The following is an 18600-nucleotide window of genomic DNA, read 5'->3' on the forward strand; positions in this document are numbered from 1 at the left end:
TTCTCTACGCATGCGCACAGTGTCCATTCCCAGTGAGTGAACTACCTGGGCCATTGTCAATGTTCACTCGAAAAGCACGCAGTGTATTGTAGAAATTCAATTCCAAGCTCTTCAGTTAATACATTTATAGTTTATATTTATATGCTATTATTACCATTTTATTTATAAATACTTTTCTTCATTTTTCATCACCCACACAGATTGAATGTAATTTTAAGCCCTGAGGATATATCTCTTTTTTAAGTATTACTAATAAGATTCCTTGATGCATACAAAAATCTGTAGCAACTATTTTGTACATAGAGAAACATGATTAAAGAGTAAGGTGTTTTAAGTATGAAGCCAAAGTGGTACTAGTACAAGGCAGGGTTTATGAAGTGCAGTATGGCCCACAGAGTTTGTTATTGAATATTTGATGCTGGATCATATAGGTTTATCCAGATTACACTAGCACTTTAGAACTACGTATTGGTGCAATTTTGGACAGGTCTATAGTTTTCTCCAGCCATCCACTCACTGCATGAATGGCATTGCGCTAACAGTCCAGAGCAAAGACAACTTCAGTACTTCAGTATAAATATGTGTCGAATGGTTAGTTTATGTAATGATTTATTTATGTTATTTATTTATTTGTAAGGTTTTATATAGCGCTGGCTAGACCCAGAGGCATCAGACCGCTTTACATGTGCAGGAGCAAAACCAGAAAAAGAAAGCAGTAGTTCAGAGCAAAAAATAACAAATCAAGGGAAGCACAACAATCCGTAAGTCAAGGGTGGCAGAGTTCCGAGTGATTCATAGGTTAAAACATCTGAATAATGCAATGGTGGAGAACAATGACTCAGAGCACAAAAAAGAAAATCAACTAGGAATAACAAGCTAAAGATTTAGGTGGCAGGGGAAGGAAAGGGGGGGTGAAGACACGTGAGAGTGTCCAACAAGCTGCTAAACAGCATGGAAGAATGGAGCTGCTAGGGTAGCTGCGAACCAAGGCGAGCTAAGATCAGGATACATAAAAGTAAGAGTAAACAGTAGAGCGAAAAGAGAGCTAGGTATGTGGAAAGATAACCAATGCGGGGGATACGCAAAGCCAGGACAGCACGGCAATTAAAGACTCCAATATTTGTTGAAAAGGTGATAGTTTAGGTCTTTTTTAAAGCTAAGGTAGGAGGGGTTGCAGCGCGGGTCCCTCGGGAGGGCATTCCAGATGTTCGGAGCATTCCCAGAAAAGGAGCGAGATTGGGTGGATTTTTTTTTTAGTAACGGGGGACGAGAAGAAGCACAGTGGAGCTTCTCATCAGTCTGGAGCAGCACGCATTTTTGAGTTTGTTTGTTAGGTATGAAGGGGATTGTTGGTGGAGAGCTTTGTGCATGATGCAGGCGGTCGTATAAAGGCATCTCCCTTTGATGGGCAGCCAATTGAGGGATTTGAGGGCAGGCGTGATGTGGTTGAAACATTTACAATTGGTAATTAGCCTGGCCGCCAAGTTGAGCACAGCTCTAAGGGGGGCTAGGTGGACTTTAGGGGTTCCAGTGAGGATAGCATTGCTGTAGTCAAGTTTGGAGACGACTAGTGATTGTATGACTCATTTTAAGTAATCTTAAGGGATAAAGGGTTTGATTTTCTTGAGGTGCCTGAGAGTGAACAGTGCTTCTTTGGCCGATATGGTCCTTCCGGGTCAAATGTTTGTCAAGAATGAAGCCCAGGAATTTCACTGAGCTAGATAAGGTGAGCGGAAAGTTGAGGGGGTTGAGGTCAGAGATCCAGCCTTGTATGGGGAGATGGTTGCTTTTAGGAGAGAAAAGAATAATTTCCGTTTTGTTAGGGTTCAGTTTAAGATGGTTGGTGTAGAACCAGGATTGAATCTTGCTCAGAGTGTTGTTTAAATGAAGTACATCAGAATGGGATTTGATCTTATAGTAGAGTTGGGTGTCATCAGCATAGAGGTGATAGTCGGTTCTGGCTTGTTTCAAAATGAGAGTAAGGGGTTCCATAAAGAGTTTAAAGAGAGGGGGGGAGAGTATTGAACCCTGGGGGACACCCAGGGAGATGGGGGTAGGATTGGAGAGGCAGAAGTTGATTTTTATTTGTTATGTTCTGTGCTGGAGGTAGGAAGTGAACCATTGAGGACCAAGCCATTAAGGCCAGAGCGAGCATTAAGCAATTCCAGTAAGGAAGGATGATTGACTGTATCGAATGCTGTAGAGAGGTCAAGAAGGCAAGCCTCTCCATTGTCGAGGGAGCAGTGAATGTCATCAAAAATGTTGAGCATGGCAGTTTCTGTGCTACAGCCTTCCCTGAAACCAGATTGAAGGGAGTCAAGTAAGTTGAATTTGCTTATATGGCTATCCAATTGAAGTAAAGCACATTTTCTAGGGTTTTAGCTTATAGTGGGAGGTTGGAGATGGGGCGGAGGTTGTTAGGATCGTTTTGGTCAGCCGTGGGGTTTTTAAGGATGGGAGTGATTTGCCCTAGTTGGAGGAGGTCAGTGACGCAACCAGTGGCAAAAGAGGTGTTAATGATTTTAGCCCAACATGGGGCGATAATGTGGTTAAGGTTATGAACTGGGATAGATGAGAGAGGATCTTTGGTGTGCGAGGTCGGCTTTAATTTTGAAATGATATTAAAGACTTCGAGCTCAGTCTTAGGATGGAAATTAGACCAGGAGGCGTTATTTTTCAGTTGCAAATTGGAAGGATGTCGCCAGAAGTAGAAGTAGTGGGTATTTGAGTGGGAGGATTGGGCGGGATGGACGGTGTCGAGAATGGAGGAACGTCTATGTCCATTTGTGGGTTGGGCAGGGCCAGAGTTCGAAGGGAGGATTGATCAATTTTGATAATTTTTTCCGAAAAGAAATTGGCAATTTCCTCACATCTTTCAATTGAGGCTTTCAGCTCTGGAGGGGCAGATGACGTTTGTTTTCTGACAATATTGAAGAGTTCTCTGGACCTGTTTTTGGCACGATCAAGTTGTGCGAGAAAGAAAGAAGTGCTTCCTAAAAGTTGCTATTGCCGATCTGAGGAGGGCAAGAGAGGGTGGAGGGTGGTGCCTCCATCTTCTTTCAGATAGTCAGAGTTGTCTTCTTTCATTATTAAGTTCAGGATTGAACCAAGATTTAGATTAGATTTTTCTTTGTTGTTTAAGTTTGAGTGGGGCGAATTGATCCAGGGCATCTCAAATGGCCTTATTGAAATGTTCGGTGAGCTCATTAGCGTTTTGAGAAAGAGGGATGAGTTGAAGTTGAGCTTGAAGTTTAGACTCTAGTTCACTTTGAGGGACTTGCTTAAGGTTTCTGTACCACATTTTGGGTTTGTTGTTAACTGTTGGGGGTTAGTGGGGCGCTGGTTGCGATTTTGAACAGAATGAGATGGTGGTCGGACCAGTCGATGGGGATGATGTTGGTCAGGGAGACCAAGTCAGTGTTAGAGATAATAGCGTCAAGTGTGGCCCCTTTGATATGAGTGAGATTGTGGCATAGTTGCTTAAGGTTGTTCATCTCCAAAAAGTTAGTGAGGCGTCTAGCCGTGAGATCAATTGAGTTATTCCAGTGGATGTTAAAATCTCCTAATAACAGATTTTTGGAGACCGAAACGGAGAAGTGGGTGCGAAGGTCGGATAATTCCTCAGAGAAGAGGAGAGTTTCACCCAGAGGGTGGTCGATATTATGTAGTCTAATCAGGGGTGAGCCTTTGACAGCGAGTTCAACGCCAAGGTATTCAAATGTCATGTGGTCAATGTTCTTAATAAGGGTGAAATAAAATTCAGTTTTATAGATTATGGCTAGTCCACCTCCTATTCTGCCAGGTCTGTCCTTCCTAATGATGGAGTAACCTGGTGGGGTGAGAAAGTCAAGAATGGCTGTAGAGCGGTCATTGAGCCAGGGTTTCAGTGAGAAAGGCAATGTCTACAGCCTCACTAAGGATGGTTTTTGCAATTTCAGTAGCATGTAGAACTGCCAATCTTCAGTTAACAAGCATGCAAGATAGGGGTTTGGGGTAATCCTGAGCAGGTTTAAGAGAGTGCATGGTGGTGAGTTGGGCTGGAGGTCTAGGTGAGATGGCAGTAAAAGGAAATCTGTTTACGCCCACAATTACTGGGATGCTGGAGTGAGGAAGGTGATTCGTCATCGGAGGCTTAGGTAAATAGGAGTTGCACAAGTCATTTAGGTCAGCAGTGGAGAGGTAGCAAGCAGCACAGTGAGGCGTGTGTGCGCGACTGCTAAGGGGTGTGGTCGGCTATCTGTAATGTAGGAAGAAGATACGAGAATCCGAGTGAGAGGTATCATAGAAAATGGGGCAAGCCCTGGAGTTAAGATTGGAGAAATCCCTTCTGAGTTTTGTTAATTCAGTGGTCATAACAGTGAGTTTGTGTTCCATGCTGATAAGTGTCTCGGCAAAAAAATTAGGGGGGAGACCCGCAGAGAAGGAGGAAGGGGATGAAGTGGGGTCAGTGATGCCAGGGGAAGGCAATCCAACGAGTGGAAGGTGAGAAAGGACAGGGGAGGGAGTCAGAACAGTGTTCGGACAGGTATTACGCGGATTCTGCGTGGAGTGCTTCAGGTCACGCTTCGGCAATGTCATAAAGTCAGGGGAAGCATAGGGAGAGCGAGAGAGGGAGGGAGGTTTGCAGGGGTAAACCACATCGAATTGCTAGGGAAGGATGTCATTGGGAGCCGGAGAATTATACAAAGAGGAGAGTGCAGAGGGAGACCCCAGGGAAGGTGAGTCCGTAGGAAAAGAGTAGGAGGGAGCATCTGGGAAGAAGGAAGGGAGAGGAGGGGATTGGTTGTTTATAAGAATAGGTGTTGGAGAATTAGATCTAGAGGAGATAGTAGTAGGAGTCCCAAGAGGAGGCAATTGAGTAAGAAAGGAGTGCGATGGAGAATCTGGGCTAATGGAGGGGACAGGCGGGGTTCGGTCGATGGTAAGAGAAGGAGTCGGAGAATTAGACATGGAGGCGAGTGCAGAGGGAGGCCCAAGGGGAGGCAAGTGAGTAGTAGAAGAGATAGGGGGAGAGTCAGGAAAGATGGTAGGGACAGGAGGGGTGAGATCGATGGAAAGAGTAGGAGAGAGATCAACTGGACTAGGGAGAGCGGGAGCTGGGGGTTCACCGAGGAGGTGAGGGGCCCCGTTTGAGACTATGAATGAGGTTGGGAGGGGCAGGGGAAGGAGGACCTGAATGCAGGTAGAGGGTAAAGACACATGGGCGCAAGGCAGTTGAGATGTTGAGGGATTATGAATCAGCTGAGAGATTTGATAGCCCAAGGTGCTGAAATGTCTGTCAAAAATGTTGAGGTGGATATTAGATGCTTGAATCAGGATGATACCAGTTCTGAATATAGAAATATCGATTTCCCCGATGATGGCGAGGGATGGGGTAGTCGACAGTTTGATTCCTTATGAGATTTTGATAGATTTGGTGATAGGAATGTGGAGAAAGAAAGTGTTTTTCCATTTAGTGGGGCGTTTGGAGTGGAAAAGAAAATCAGTTTTCATTGGACAAGACAAGCTGTAGTAGGTATCATCTATTAGCGTTTCAGGGTGAAGTTTCAATAACTTGTGTTTGAAATTTTTCTAGGCGTTTTAAGAAAGGTTAGACGGATATGAAATGCTCCACGAGTTAGGGCCATGTCAAGAGAGGGCAGGATCCGGGGGCAAGAAGGTGGGCTTGGGAGAAGACATGGTAAGAAGCACAATAAGAATGGAGGCAAAGACAGGTATGGATGCCGAAGAAAAAGCGCAATTAAGGGCGAGGTTCTGGAATTAGGAAATATTCAAGGTGGGGAGTGACCACGCCTGGTAATTGGAAAAAGGTAAAGTCAGAGTATTGATATTCATGTAGATAGGAATTCTAAACCCAGCCTAAATAATCAGGAAGTGTCTGACATTCATGATGGGGCCAGTAGATGTCACTGCAGAACCGTGTAATGTGTTCGAAATCTAAATGTAAGACTAATATTCGTGTCGGCTCTTCCAAGAGAAGCTGGTGATTGAATTTCAAGTGCTATCATGAGATTGAAAAGCACGAGAAACGGCGCTTTTATAGTTGAAAACACATTTTGCCCTATTTATCGGGACATTTCTTCCTGATTGAGGTGTGCAGCGAAGGGTCCTTTCACTATGCGTGCCATATCAATAGTAACGAGGTTTATGGTGGACCTACTTGGATAATTCCCGGATTTATCTCCTCTAATAGCTTCTATGAATATTTAACTTTTTTCAAAACGTTGCTGTTTTACTCCGTATTCGTAAATGATAGCTCAATTTTACCCGAGACCGCCCCTATACTCCTCTCAGTCAGAAACATGCACCCCCTGCTTGGTTTCTATCTGTTATCCTTCTCTTGAATGGTGGCAGGATGCCTATAGGAAGCTTCCTTCGAAGTGATTCCTTGGAATGGCCTCCATTTGACATGTACTTACTAAGACAAAAGGCCTGGCCTGTCTTTGAGTAGCTAAAGTTGTCAGACGTGCCTCTCTTCCTTTCACAGGTGCCTGTGAAACCTAAGGGCTGGGCTGACCTACCAGTCCTTAAATCAGGGTTTATTTTCTTTCTGATATCGTGCACACAGTAGTGCCAGTAAATCAGAATACTGTCTTGTCTGTAGAAGCGCAAGATTTATGTTAGAAGTTCATGGCAATCGTAATGCTCTGAAGCTAGAGAAGAACCGAAGTAAATGTTACTGTGGCAGCAGGGTTCTAGTGCACCTCTCTGTGTAAACAGGTTCTAAAAAACAGATCAGTGGAAGGCGGTGTTTAACAACATTTCTCAAAATAAATCATTTTTGTGGTATTTGCGCTAAAAATCTTAGTTTGCCCAGCAATTAGATTGGATCTAATTAGTACAATTTCACGAAAATAAGTTTTAAGGAGGTTCCTAGAATAGGATGCGGAAATAGGCTTTCTAAACTATGGACTTGATTTACCAATGTAACCTGTCAGAGGGCCTACATGGCAAGATACATTGTTTTTTTATTACTTTTAAAACATGCATGTTGGTGAAACATGCTTTCTACAAATATGAACGTTAGCTACTGTTTTTTTGCAGCTGCTAGGTGCAGAGGTATCTGTTTACTGTGAAAACGGATTGGTTTTAAAATTGTACACTGATGTGTTAACGCTGGTGTTACTGGTGCTTGTCAGCCCAGGTGCCAGGTGTGTAGCCCCATATGTGAGTGTGTAAAGTTATGCTATCCTACATTGGGTATTTGACTTTTATGCTTTGCAAACATTTACCATGAACTTACATTAAAGTCAAATAGGCCAATCAGCTTCTCTATGTGAACACATTTAATGGGTAAAAACTCATGAATTGAAAGTTTGGTTAGCAGCCTTTCACCGCACAGAAATAAGTAATTAAAACATGTATCATCCCTAAAATAAGAAAAAAAGAACATGAAAAAGGCAAATCCCTCCCAACCACAGAAAGGAAATTAAGTCAAAAGTTAGACAGATGTTAGAAAGGCATTACTGCCAACGTCCCTGCTTTACCTAGAATGTCCCTGCATTACCGCGGTTTGTTTGGAAAACCGCAACCATTGCTTAATTTGAGCCGGTGGGTGCTGATGTGGGGACCGGCACTTATTTTTCCTCAGCAAGAGAGGGAAACCCCACAAACAGGGAAATAAGGAACAAGAGAAAGATGGAAAAATAGTCACGAAGGGAGAAAGCAGGAACCTGCAAGAGTGAGATAAACTGGCAGGGAGTAAGTATCTTGCAGTGGATTAAAGAAGCCTGAGGTGGATTTAGGACTACTCAGCCCTAGTTTTCCGGAAGCTGATATTTATTCGCTCTAGCCACTGGCTTCTGAGCAGCACAGTGGGCACTGGCGCTTACTATTTCACAAATTAAGCACTGTAATCGCACCACAGATGAGAAAATTAAAATGTTTTGAATTTTACCAATACGTGTACGTATTGTTGCATGTGTTTAGTTGTATTTTGGGACCCAACACCTATGTTTTGCCCATTTGTAAAAAAGTCACAACACGAGATAGTCTAAACATGCATTCCCACAGATGCTGTGGAGGTCTGCTGTTAAAATGCCAGTACTGCAGGAAGCCGCAGTAGATAACTCTTTTTTTGCTTTGGTCCAGTAAAAACACGATTCATGACTGTGGTGACTATTTTGTGAGGTGTTCATGAGCCACGTCAACGTCAGTACTCATTTGCTGACTGCATGTGTAGGTATGCTTTGCGGCTTATGTCTAGGAAACCCAGTTTTCAAGCAATAGAGCAATGTACAAGTAGAGAGGAATTGTTCATTGAAAAGCTCTGAGTGGTGGAATGGAGATTCTCTACCTTTTGGGCCCATGGGATGTATGAGCGGTCATGACTGGTACAGCTATTTGGAAAGATTTTAAATTAAATTGATGTTGGTGTGTTACGTTATGCTTTGCTTTGTTTTGCTTTGCAGGCAATTAGCCGGTATTTGCCAAGAGGAGATTTGCGCCTGAGACCAGTGATATATGAAATGATCCTAGATGAGTTTTTGCAGAGTGATTATGAGGTACAGCAAACCACATTTTCTTTTGGTGTATTTTTATTACATTATCGAAATGTTTTAAAATATTCGCATTACTGGACATTATTTAACTCTAGGTACCTTAATCAGGTTAAATGAAGGATTTGCACACTGGGTCCGCCATAAGGCTCATTAAGCAAGCAACATATGGATGTATTTGCCCTTGAATGCATGTTTTTTTTACATTCTGAAATAATTCTATTTCAAACTTGTAGCCACATCAGGTGGTCAGGGTGTAGTCGTCCTTTGAAAAGACCACAATTATAGCTAGCTCTTTCCTATCTTGTTTTATGTCTCCCTCATAACTCCAAAGTAGACCGTTATTAGTGTTTCCAATTTACACATTAAATATTTCAATCACAAAAACAGAAGAAGTTCATATAAAAGCCCCTAACCAAATGTGAATTGGGGAAGACCAAAAACAGCATCACCTCTAACTGGAGAGACAAAGCAGTGAAAGTTAAAAGTCACTTTTAACTGCCTCTGTCCGTCATTAAAAGTAAGAAGTCCGCACATTTGGGTAGTTTTTCTTTGCCCTTGATATTACTTCATTTGCTACCTGTCGCGTCACTTCATGTGAAGCATGTCATCCGGAGAGGCAGGTAAATCAGACTTTCAAGTAGTTTCCACTGGTCCCGTCTGTGCTGAGAAGTGCCCACAGTAGGCGTGACAGGCTGCTTCTCTTCCTGGTCTCCCAGTGAGAGTGGCTTTTTGATCAGGTGCATGCAAACACCCTCTCCCTCTTGCCTGCCGCCTTCCTCACATTGTGTGTGGAGGCATGCACCCACTATCATGTTGGGTGGTCACTGAGTCAGCATGCTCACAAGCACTTGTCTACCATTCTTGGGATCTGCTTGGAGAATCTCAAAAATCCTAAGGGCCCTCTTTTTGTGTCCTTTCTACCAGGGTTGAGGCTGCATTGTCTCACTTGCTTGGTGTACCCACTAATCATCAATTCATTTCTGATTCTCTTAGATTGAGCCTGTTACGGTTAATATCTTTGCATACACACATTCATCAATTCCCAGGATTCGGATTCCTCCTGTCGTTAGTTGCCATCCTTAGGACGTATAGCCTTTTTTTCTTGCTGCATGCATATATAGACACTCGAACATTCATGAGTACATTTCTGTTCACACGAAGAGGATGTTTCTGACCTCTATGCCAAGGCAAATAAGTTAAAGACATTGTTTGGTCTTTTCTTCCAGGGAAGTTTCCTTCAGTTTCGTATGTTCATTTGTCACATGGCACTTGTTAAACTAATAAAAAGAATTGTATTTGTTGCAAATGGCGCACACCTTTTTTATCTGTATATTTCTCAATATTTAACCGTTCGAATTGATTCAGGTACATTTCTACTTGATATATAAACCACCTATTATACTAATACCATAATGCATGTTCCTTGTTGTGCAAGACTGGTTCCAGATGCATTGTAGTCTAGTGCTGGGCAAACGTCCACAGCAAAATTATTATATTGTTGAAATCTGCTGTTTTCAAACTACTGACTGCTGCTAAGGGTGTTAGCAGCCTTGTGGTATGCAATAGACGCCCTTATCAGCACGTAGCCACTGGGGGAGTCTTATATTATGGTCTCCCTATAGAGGCAGGATTTAAAGTGCTGGAGAAGCAGGGGAGCGGGAGATTTGAGGTTATGTTCTTTGAATGGTGTCTTCCAAAACTTAAGTCACTTCTCCCCTCCACCAACTACTTTTTAATGAATAACTGTCTCTGCTCGGAGGCCGGAGTGAATTGCTTCCCCAGCTGCTCATGAAGTTGTTTTCTGCGTATGAAAGGGTTGCAGATCCCCTTATCAGCCGCCCAGGAAGTCCCCTTGAGAGCGCTGTAGCGGCCTCTGTCAGTAATTAGCACTGTTGGGCTCCTAGCACAGGGGTCGCTAAATGGTAATTACAGAGAACTGTGAACCCTGAGAACAGGAACTAAGGGGGTGTGCTGCCTGCATGGAAGGCGGGTCTGAATCCTATGACAAAGTTTATTTTGCTGTAGAATTTGCACCTGCTTTCTGATTTTCGCCCACTCCTACAAACAATTGAAACCAGGCAAATCTCTTTTAGATGTCATTGTAGCAGTATCAGAACTAGCAGATAGAAACGTTCCCGTTGAAATGCCCCTTTGTCAGTGAATACAATGGGGTCACGTGGACAGAAGCAATTGGTATTCATGATCTCGTGGAAAAGTGTCTGTAGACTTCAGTATATTTTTAGCTAGGCTCTCACAGTACCTTTGTCAAAAATTCACAGTGGCGGCCACACCCTATTTAAATACCCTTTAAACAACATGGGTTAAGCCCTAGAGTTGGGTTGTTGTGCTTGCTTCAACAATTCACCAAGGATGGGTTAGATCATAGAGAAGGTCCGCTTGTGAAGTAAAAGAAGCCGGCCCGGACTCCTGTGAAAACAAATGCCCTCATTATCTATGTGGCCTATGAAATTGTGAGTAGACTAGGGGTGCCCTAAGCAAACCTGATCTGGGAACACGTTGACAAAATAAGTTTGCTTACAGATCTGCTATCATGCAAAAAAGTGGAGTTTTCTATCTGTCTGGATGAGTAAGCAGAGGCAAAAATACAGTGTCATTTCCTGTGTGGGTTTATTAGAGAGTTGCAGACATTATCTCCATGGTGCCATAGGCCAAAGTCATTTAGATGGTTTGATTCACTGTGTTCCAAGTCATACAGAAACCTTTTTATTGCACTAGAGCAGTACCCAGGAATCTTGATGGTGTGCATTTTTTCAGAGTGGCCTATAAAAGGGCCCTTAATAACAGAAAGAAGACTATTGCAGAGAATACAAGTGACTACCTAATAGCAGTTGGCGCCCAAAAACCAAAACCAAGCGTTTCGGCATGTCTTAAATCTCGATTACTTCAGAGACTTTACAGGGTCCAGTCTCTCTATTCTGATCTCTCCCATTAGTGGGTGAGTCCATTTCCCAAGGTTTACCTTCATCCATTTGTTAACAGCGAGCATGTCACTGAGACCGGCGGATTCCATCATAATGTATTCCACAGACATAGATGGAGAATTTACAGCAGTGGTGGCCCGCTATAAATAGGTACCCTAAGGCCCCTTGTCCTGATTAGGTGCCAGTATATCTGTTTAATGACAGCAACTCCCTATCGGCCCCTCTGCTCACCAATGTGTGGAAGAGCTTAGTTAAGTGTGGACCACCACAGTTCTGGTCCCACCCCACTATTGTGACAATTTTTAAGAAGGGAGATAAAGGGAATCCTAGATGCTACTGCCCAATATCTCTCATTGACTCAACAGCGAACATAATGGGGAGGGTCCTTTTAGATTGCCTGGAGGTGCGTGCTCAGGAGAATCATACCCTCCATTGAAGTCTTGCAATTAGACGAGGGAGCGTCCTCATTCAAGGTCTGACTCTGTACCTCCCTAAGATTCCGGGAGCCGGAGCGACCCCCCAACTTAGCACATTTTATGAGGCTCTGCACCTCATATTTGGGCAGCCTGTTCCCTCTAGCGCGCCTTCATGCACCATGGGTTCTGGAGGGGTCCCTCCTGGATCCCCTGCTGAGGGGTATACCCCCGTGCCTGTCAGGACCCTTGGATCCACGGATAGATCCCGATAGGCACTGGTCATACCACCTCAACCTTCTCTGGCGGCAGTCGCGATGCCGATGCTCTCGGTGGTGCCGGCAAAACCCACACCCCCACGGCGCTGTCTCCATTCTCAACTCCAACATGGAGCCAGACAAGCGCCTACTGGAGCCTTGCCCTCCTTATTGGAACCTGAGCCTTATTCCTATGAGCTAGGACTTGGGGATGATTGGGAGGGGCCACTGAGGAATGCCAGCCCCTAAACCCCAACATGGGCTGGTGTGAGGACTTGGCAGACGCAAGTGGACTGGACACCTCTCCTCATACTGGCATTGTCTCTCGCCCTACAGTGGCTACGGAAGGAGGAGTTTTTTTTGCTATGGTGGTGAGAAGGGCGGCCGAGGTCCTGTACCTTAGCTTGCCCTCGGAGGTGCTTCAGCCCGTGATCCCATTCATACCTCTTCTCCCATTTAATGAAGCCCTTACGGATGTCCTGCTGGGGACCTCGTCCAAGCCCTACGTAGGGGCTCCTGTGAACAGGGCAATTGCCCACAGCCATTGTCCCACCATAGGAGACCCCAATTATCTTACATAACACCCTTCCCCAGAGAGCTTGGTGGCCCAAGCCTCCACTTCCTTTGTAAACCCTGGCGCATTCATACCCCACTGGATAGGGAATCTAAGAGCCTGGGCACCTTAGGCAAGAATTGTTTTTCTTCCACCAGCCTTGGACGGCGGTCAGTAAACACTGCGTGCCATTTGGGCCGTTACTTCCATGCACTGCAGGATTCAATTGCGCAGGTGCTGCCCATCATCCCGAGGAGGCCCAGGTCATACTGTCCCAAGCTACGGCAGATGGGAGAGACGCAGCTGAGTCGACAATCAGATGTGGGCTGGACATGACTGACTCGCTGAGCAGAGCAGATTCATCATCGTTGGCCTTACGACACCACACTTGGCTGAGAACAACTGGCGTTTCAGGGGCTGTCCAAGCTTCGCTTATGGACATGCCCTTCGATGGCTCCTGTCTCTTCGGGGACAACACGGACTTACTGCTGGAGTGCAACCCCAGTCTGCCTTTTGCTCCTTTTGTAGCCATGAAAGGGGCTACCATCCAAGCTCTTACCTACCCAGCCACCATGGCCTGCGAGCTGCCCAGCATCTGGGTGGACCCAGACCTCATGGGTCAGGTAGCTAGAGGTTGACCCAGTCCACTGCCACCCCCCCCCCCCCCCCCAGCAGCAGCAGCGTCCAAGCCCCTTTAGTTTGCGCTCCGACCATCGTGGGCAACCAGTAGGCGGCAGGATATGCTATCACCTGCACCACTGGAAGTCAATTACATCAGACCGCTAGTTTATCCAGATTGTCCAAAGTAACTACTCCCTCCCCTTCATGGCTACCCCTTCACCCATGCCCCAATTCCTGACGGAGGAACATCTCTCCTTACTCTGCCAGGAAGTGGCAGCTCTCATGGCCCAGAGAGCCATAGAGAGGGTGCCGACATCAGGAGTAGGTTATGATTGTTATTCCCTCTGTTTTCTGGTGCAAAGAAGGACAGAGGCATTCATCCTATACTAGACCTTCACCATCTCAATTTCCAACTAAAAAAGGAGAAATTCTAAATGCTCATGCTCGTTCAAGTTTTGTCTGCCTTGACTTGGGAGACTGGTTGGTACTGTTGGATTTGCAGGACCCATACTTCCACATTCATGTCCTGCCTGCCCACAGGCGCTACCTCCGGTTCAGGGAGTGCCATGAGCACTTTCAATTTACCGTGCTCCCTTTTGGTCTTACCAGCGCCCCTCAGGTGTTCACAAAGGTGATGGCAGTGGTTGCAGCTCATCTGCAAAAATCAAGGTTGCCAGTCTCCCCCTAGCTCAGTGATTGATTGTTCAAGGCAAACTTGCCCCAGGCAGTCGTCTCCCACCTCCGGGCTTTGGCTGACCTCCACTTGCTGGAGTTCACAATCAATGTGCTGACTCCCTCTCAGATGCTTCCTTTCATTAGTGCTGTTCGGGACACATTACTGTTTCAGGCATAATTTCCTCTCCCTTCCTCTACTAGATCTGACAGTGGTGACATATATGTCACTCCTGAGATGAGACAGTCATCCGGTAGAAGTGGTGATCAGAGATTTCTGGTCTCTGGGAGAATCTGGGCTTCACATCAACCTACTGGAGCTCTGAGCAATCCGGCTGGCTTGAAAGCCTTTCTACCATACATCAAGGGAAGGTTAGTGCAGGTGTTGATGGACAACACCACTGCCAAATGGTACCGCAACACGCAGGGTGCGGTAAGGTCATGGAACCTTTGTCAAGATGCTCTGTGCCTCTGGACATGGCTTAAACATCAGGGCATTCCCTGGTGGTTCAATACCTGGCGGGTGCTCTGAATGTCAGTTCAGGTTAACTCGGCTGCAGAAGCCTAGCAGATCATGAATGCATCTCCATCTGGAGGTGGTGCAAGGTCTGTTTCAGAAGTAGAGAGGTCCGTGGTTTGATTTTTTTGCCACCGCCTAGAACTCACAATGTCGCCAGTTCTGCACACTGGAGTTTTCAAGGCGGCCCGCGCTTGAGAAACTTAATCTCGAGTGGAGCTCAGGCCTCCTGTATGCCTTTCTGCCCTTACCACTCCTGCTCCGAGTTCTCAAGAAGATCAGGAAGACCGGGCCCAAATCATCCTTGTGGCTCTGGACTGGGCACCAGAGATTTTGTTAACTTTAGCTGTTGAGCATGGCCATTGGTCCTTCGGGAGGATCTTCTGTCACAGGATAAGTAAGAAGGGTTCTCTACCAAAACCTGTCAATGCTTTGTTTCATGCATGGAGATTGAATACCAACAGTTGACCGCTTTCAACCTCCTGCCCGAAGTCTGCACTGTTGTTTTGGTAGCCCAGCGCCCCTCCACCAAGATGGTATACACCAGCCATTGCAATAAATTAGTGTCATGGTTTGCTAAAAATCAGATTGATCCCTTATCTGCCCCCCTTTCTCAGGTCTTGCTGTTTATCCTTACCCTTGCCTGGCGGGGCTCTGCATTGGGCACCTTAAACTGTTACTTAGCTGCCATCTCCGCTTTACTGCGGCTGCCAGCCCAACATTCCTCTTCAAGTCCCCTATTGGTATTAGGTTACTTAAAGGTCTCCCACATGTTTACACAACTCCATTTGTAGTGACTCAATGGGACCTTAATTCGGTTCTTACTTTTCTGATGTGTGCTCCCTTTGAGCCACTTTGTACCTGCCCTTTTGGGCTTTTCATCATCAACGGCCTTCCTAGTGGCAATACATCTGCCCGGAGGTTCAGTTATCTGCAGGCGCTGTCATCTCAGGCTCCATATGTCTTTCTTCCCAGACAAGCTGGGTCCTAGCACTTGAGTGCCCGTCTTGCAAAAGGTAGTCACCTCATTCCACGTAGGCCAGTTCATCAATTTGTCTACCCTTTATTCCCTGCCTCATCCCTCTAAAAAAAAAAGGAGAGACTCCACAATCTGGACCAAAGAAGAGCATTGTCATTATTCCTTGACCACACAAAATCGTTTTGGGTGGACAATCAACTCTTCGTGGGGTATGTCGGGGTCAAGAAAAGGAAGGTATTAGAAAAACATATCAATAAACATATGTCTGACTTTGTCGAAGCTTCGAGCTGCCTTGATCCATCTCAGTCGGGCTTTCGACCCAGATACAGCACAAAGTCGGCTTTGGTGGCTGTCACCGATAACATCAGAATGTCCTTGGACAACGGACAAGCAGTGCTTCTTTTCCTGCTTGATTTATCGGCAGCCTTCGACACGATTTCCCATCAGACTCTGCTCAGGAGACTTAGGGAAATTGGCCTCCAAGGGAATGCTCTACAATGGATGTTGAGTTTTCTGTCTGACAGAACTCAGACCATTAACTTAGGCCCTTTCCGCTCCAAGACTACAAGACTGACTAATGGAGTACCTCAGGGCTCCTGTCTTAGCCCCACCTTATTTAACATATATGTCACTCCCTTTGCAGGTGGGAACCGCGACTCAACAACGTGATTGCCGAGGCCTGGTAGGGGCTATAATGATTGCATGTTGCTAATCAACACATGTGAGGCTGCATCTTCCATATTCTTGATCATCCCAGGTGGGTCTGCACCTGCTGTGGCTGGCCATGCAGAACTGCAGCTGCCAAATTCCAGATCGACCTGTGTGGGGCTGCGTCTGCCAAATCAGCAATTGTCCAACGTGAGATCATGTTCGAATGTCTACTGCATGGTGTACAGTCGTGTTCCCCTGCCCTGAGTGCCCCACTGTGAATAGCTGGTGTCTCTGTTTCTGATTCAACCCTTATATGCTGTGAAGGAGTTCCCAAAGATTTGCACGGAACCAATGATTTAAAAGTGAATCGTCCTGTAGTATTCCATGTTAACCAGCTACCAAAGGTACACTGTCAATGTAGTTTCTTCTGGGATAATAGACATTCCCTAATGTCCACTGTATTTTATAAATTAGAATAGAGGTTCCTATTATTTAACTTAATAAAGTATGTACAAACAAAACATTTGAAATCTTTCTATATTTGATTGTTAATTAAACAAAATATTTCAATATTTGAGCATTTGGTGTATACGTGTTGTATTTTCGTGTATTGTTTTGAGGTTCAAATCATAGAAATTGCTGTGGGTCCCCAGCTTCCAATCATGACTCGGTGAAGGGGGGTCCGCGAATGCCAGTAGGGGTCCTCAGAAGTCAAAGCTGTAGGAACCACTGGATTAGAACATGACTGCTCCTTTGTCAGTCGGGTGCTGTTTGATGAGCTCTCCTTTGTCACCCCAATATCTTATGCTGACAATACTCACCTCCTACTTTCCTTTGATAAAAACAATCCCAATGTCCAGTCTACTTTTTCGGAGGGCATGACGGCCATCCCTGGCTGGATGAGGGATAACTTCCTCCAGCTTAACGCGGGGAAAACTGAGATCATGTTGTTTGGAGATGCATCGGTGGGGTGGTCCCAAAGATGGTTAACAGTGGAATGGGGCACCGCTCCGACTCCCAAACTGGTGGTTTAAAATCAGGGAGTTCGCCTGGATCAGAAACGAATAATTAAGGAGCATGCCACAACTACTGTTGGTGCATGCTTCCATGTGCTAAGTCTTTTCCGAAGAGTATTCCCTTTCTTTCCTTTAACCACTCGAAAAACTCTTATCCAGGCACTGGTGCTAAGACGCCTGGACTACTGCAATGCTTTGCTGATTTCAGCTAATGAAGCCTCCTTAAAAATAGATTGCAAGTAGTCCAGAACACTGCGGCTCGTTTGGTCTCCAACCCCCCCCGCCCCTGAAGGGCCTCCCTCCCTCTTCTGCAACAATTGCATTGGCTTCCGGTGCGGAAGTGGACCAGATTTAAGATTTGCTGCATTGTCCACAAATCTTTGAATGGCCAAGGTCCCAGTTACCTAGCAGATACATATACCAAATATCTGTCACTTAGGTCCCTTCGATCAGGGACTAAATCTTTGCTTCTTACTCCACGCTATAAAAAATCTCGCCTTAGTGGTAAAGCTTTCTCCCACCTAGCCCCTTCTTATTGGAACCAACTTCTCATCCACTTGCGACAATGCCCAGATCATTTACAGTTCAGAAGGCTTCTAAAAACCTCATTGTTCTAATCCGCTCCTTCTCTGCGGCTGGCTGTAGCAACCCTATAGCGCGGCGATACCCCTGGCGAGGTGATTCAGGCGCTTCTTAAATTAATAAATATTTAATATAAGGTTGTGCAGAAGGAAACTATTTCCCTATGAATTTTGCTCTGTATCAAGATCAGCTAGGCATTGGTCAAGAAGCAACTCCCGAAGGGTTTGCATACTCATTCCCCCAGAGCAAAGGCTGCAAACACTGCGCTAGAACGCGGTGTTCTGGTCCTGGACATCTGCCAGGCAGCAACGTGGGCCTTGTTGGACATGTTCACCAAACACTACTGTCTAGACAGTTCGTTCCGTCGGGTTGGGCACTTTGCCCGTCCGGTCATGCAAGACTTTCTGGTTTAAATCATGTTTGCAGACCCACCTCCAGTATGGTATTGCTTGGGTATATATTCTAAGTTAAGGAGTCTACAGTTAAAGTCTCTATCAGATGAACAAGTTACTTGCCTGCGGCAATGCCTTATCTGTTTTCCTTTTAGAGCCCTAGTTTTTCACACCATTGGTCACTGTTATTCTTGGCTGTGTGCTCCTAGCGTGGAAATTCGCGATTAGAAACTGACATCAGTGAAGTGGCGCCTTTATAGGCACAACGCACATCAGTTCCAGCACAGATGACACCATGCGGAGGCAAACAACTCCACCCTACTGGCACGCATGGGTACTGCTCACGATAACATTTCTGGATCCAGTCTGACGCCTGGTATAATTCTAAGGTAAGGAATCTGCAGCTAGATAGTCCCTACTAGAAAAGGCATTACAGAAGGTAAGTAACTTGTTCTTTACAAAAATATATCTTAAGTTCTAATGATATTTTAGAGGGAACTAGTA

The 18600-nt window shown here is 45.4% G+C and overlaps 1 protein-coding gene across 1 annotated transcript in view; it reads left to right on the plus strand.

Moving 5' to 3' along the window:
• Nucleotides 1-18600, plus strand: part of VPS41 (VPS41 subunit of HOPS complex) — an 828363-nt gene that overhangs the window by 566068 nt on the left and 243695 nt on the right. The window contains exon 17 of the mRNA XM_085607440.1: nt 8412-8504. Coding sequence (XP_085463566.1) covers nt 8412-8504 — 93 coding nt within the window. The remainder of the gene's footprint in view (nt 1-8411; nt 8505-18600) is intronic.

This window comes from Triturus cristatus, chromosome 5_2 (genome assembly GCF_964204655.1).
Source record: "Triturus cristatus chromosome 5_2, aTriCri1.1, whole genome shotgun sequence".
In the NCBI taxonomy this organism is placed as follows: Eukaryota; Metazoa; Chordata; class Amphibia; order Caudata; family Salamandridae; genus Triturus; species Triturus cristatus.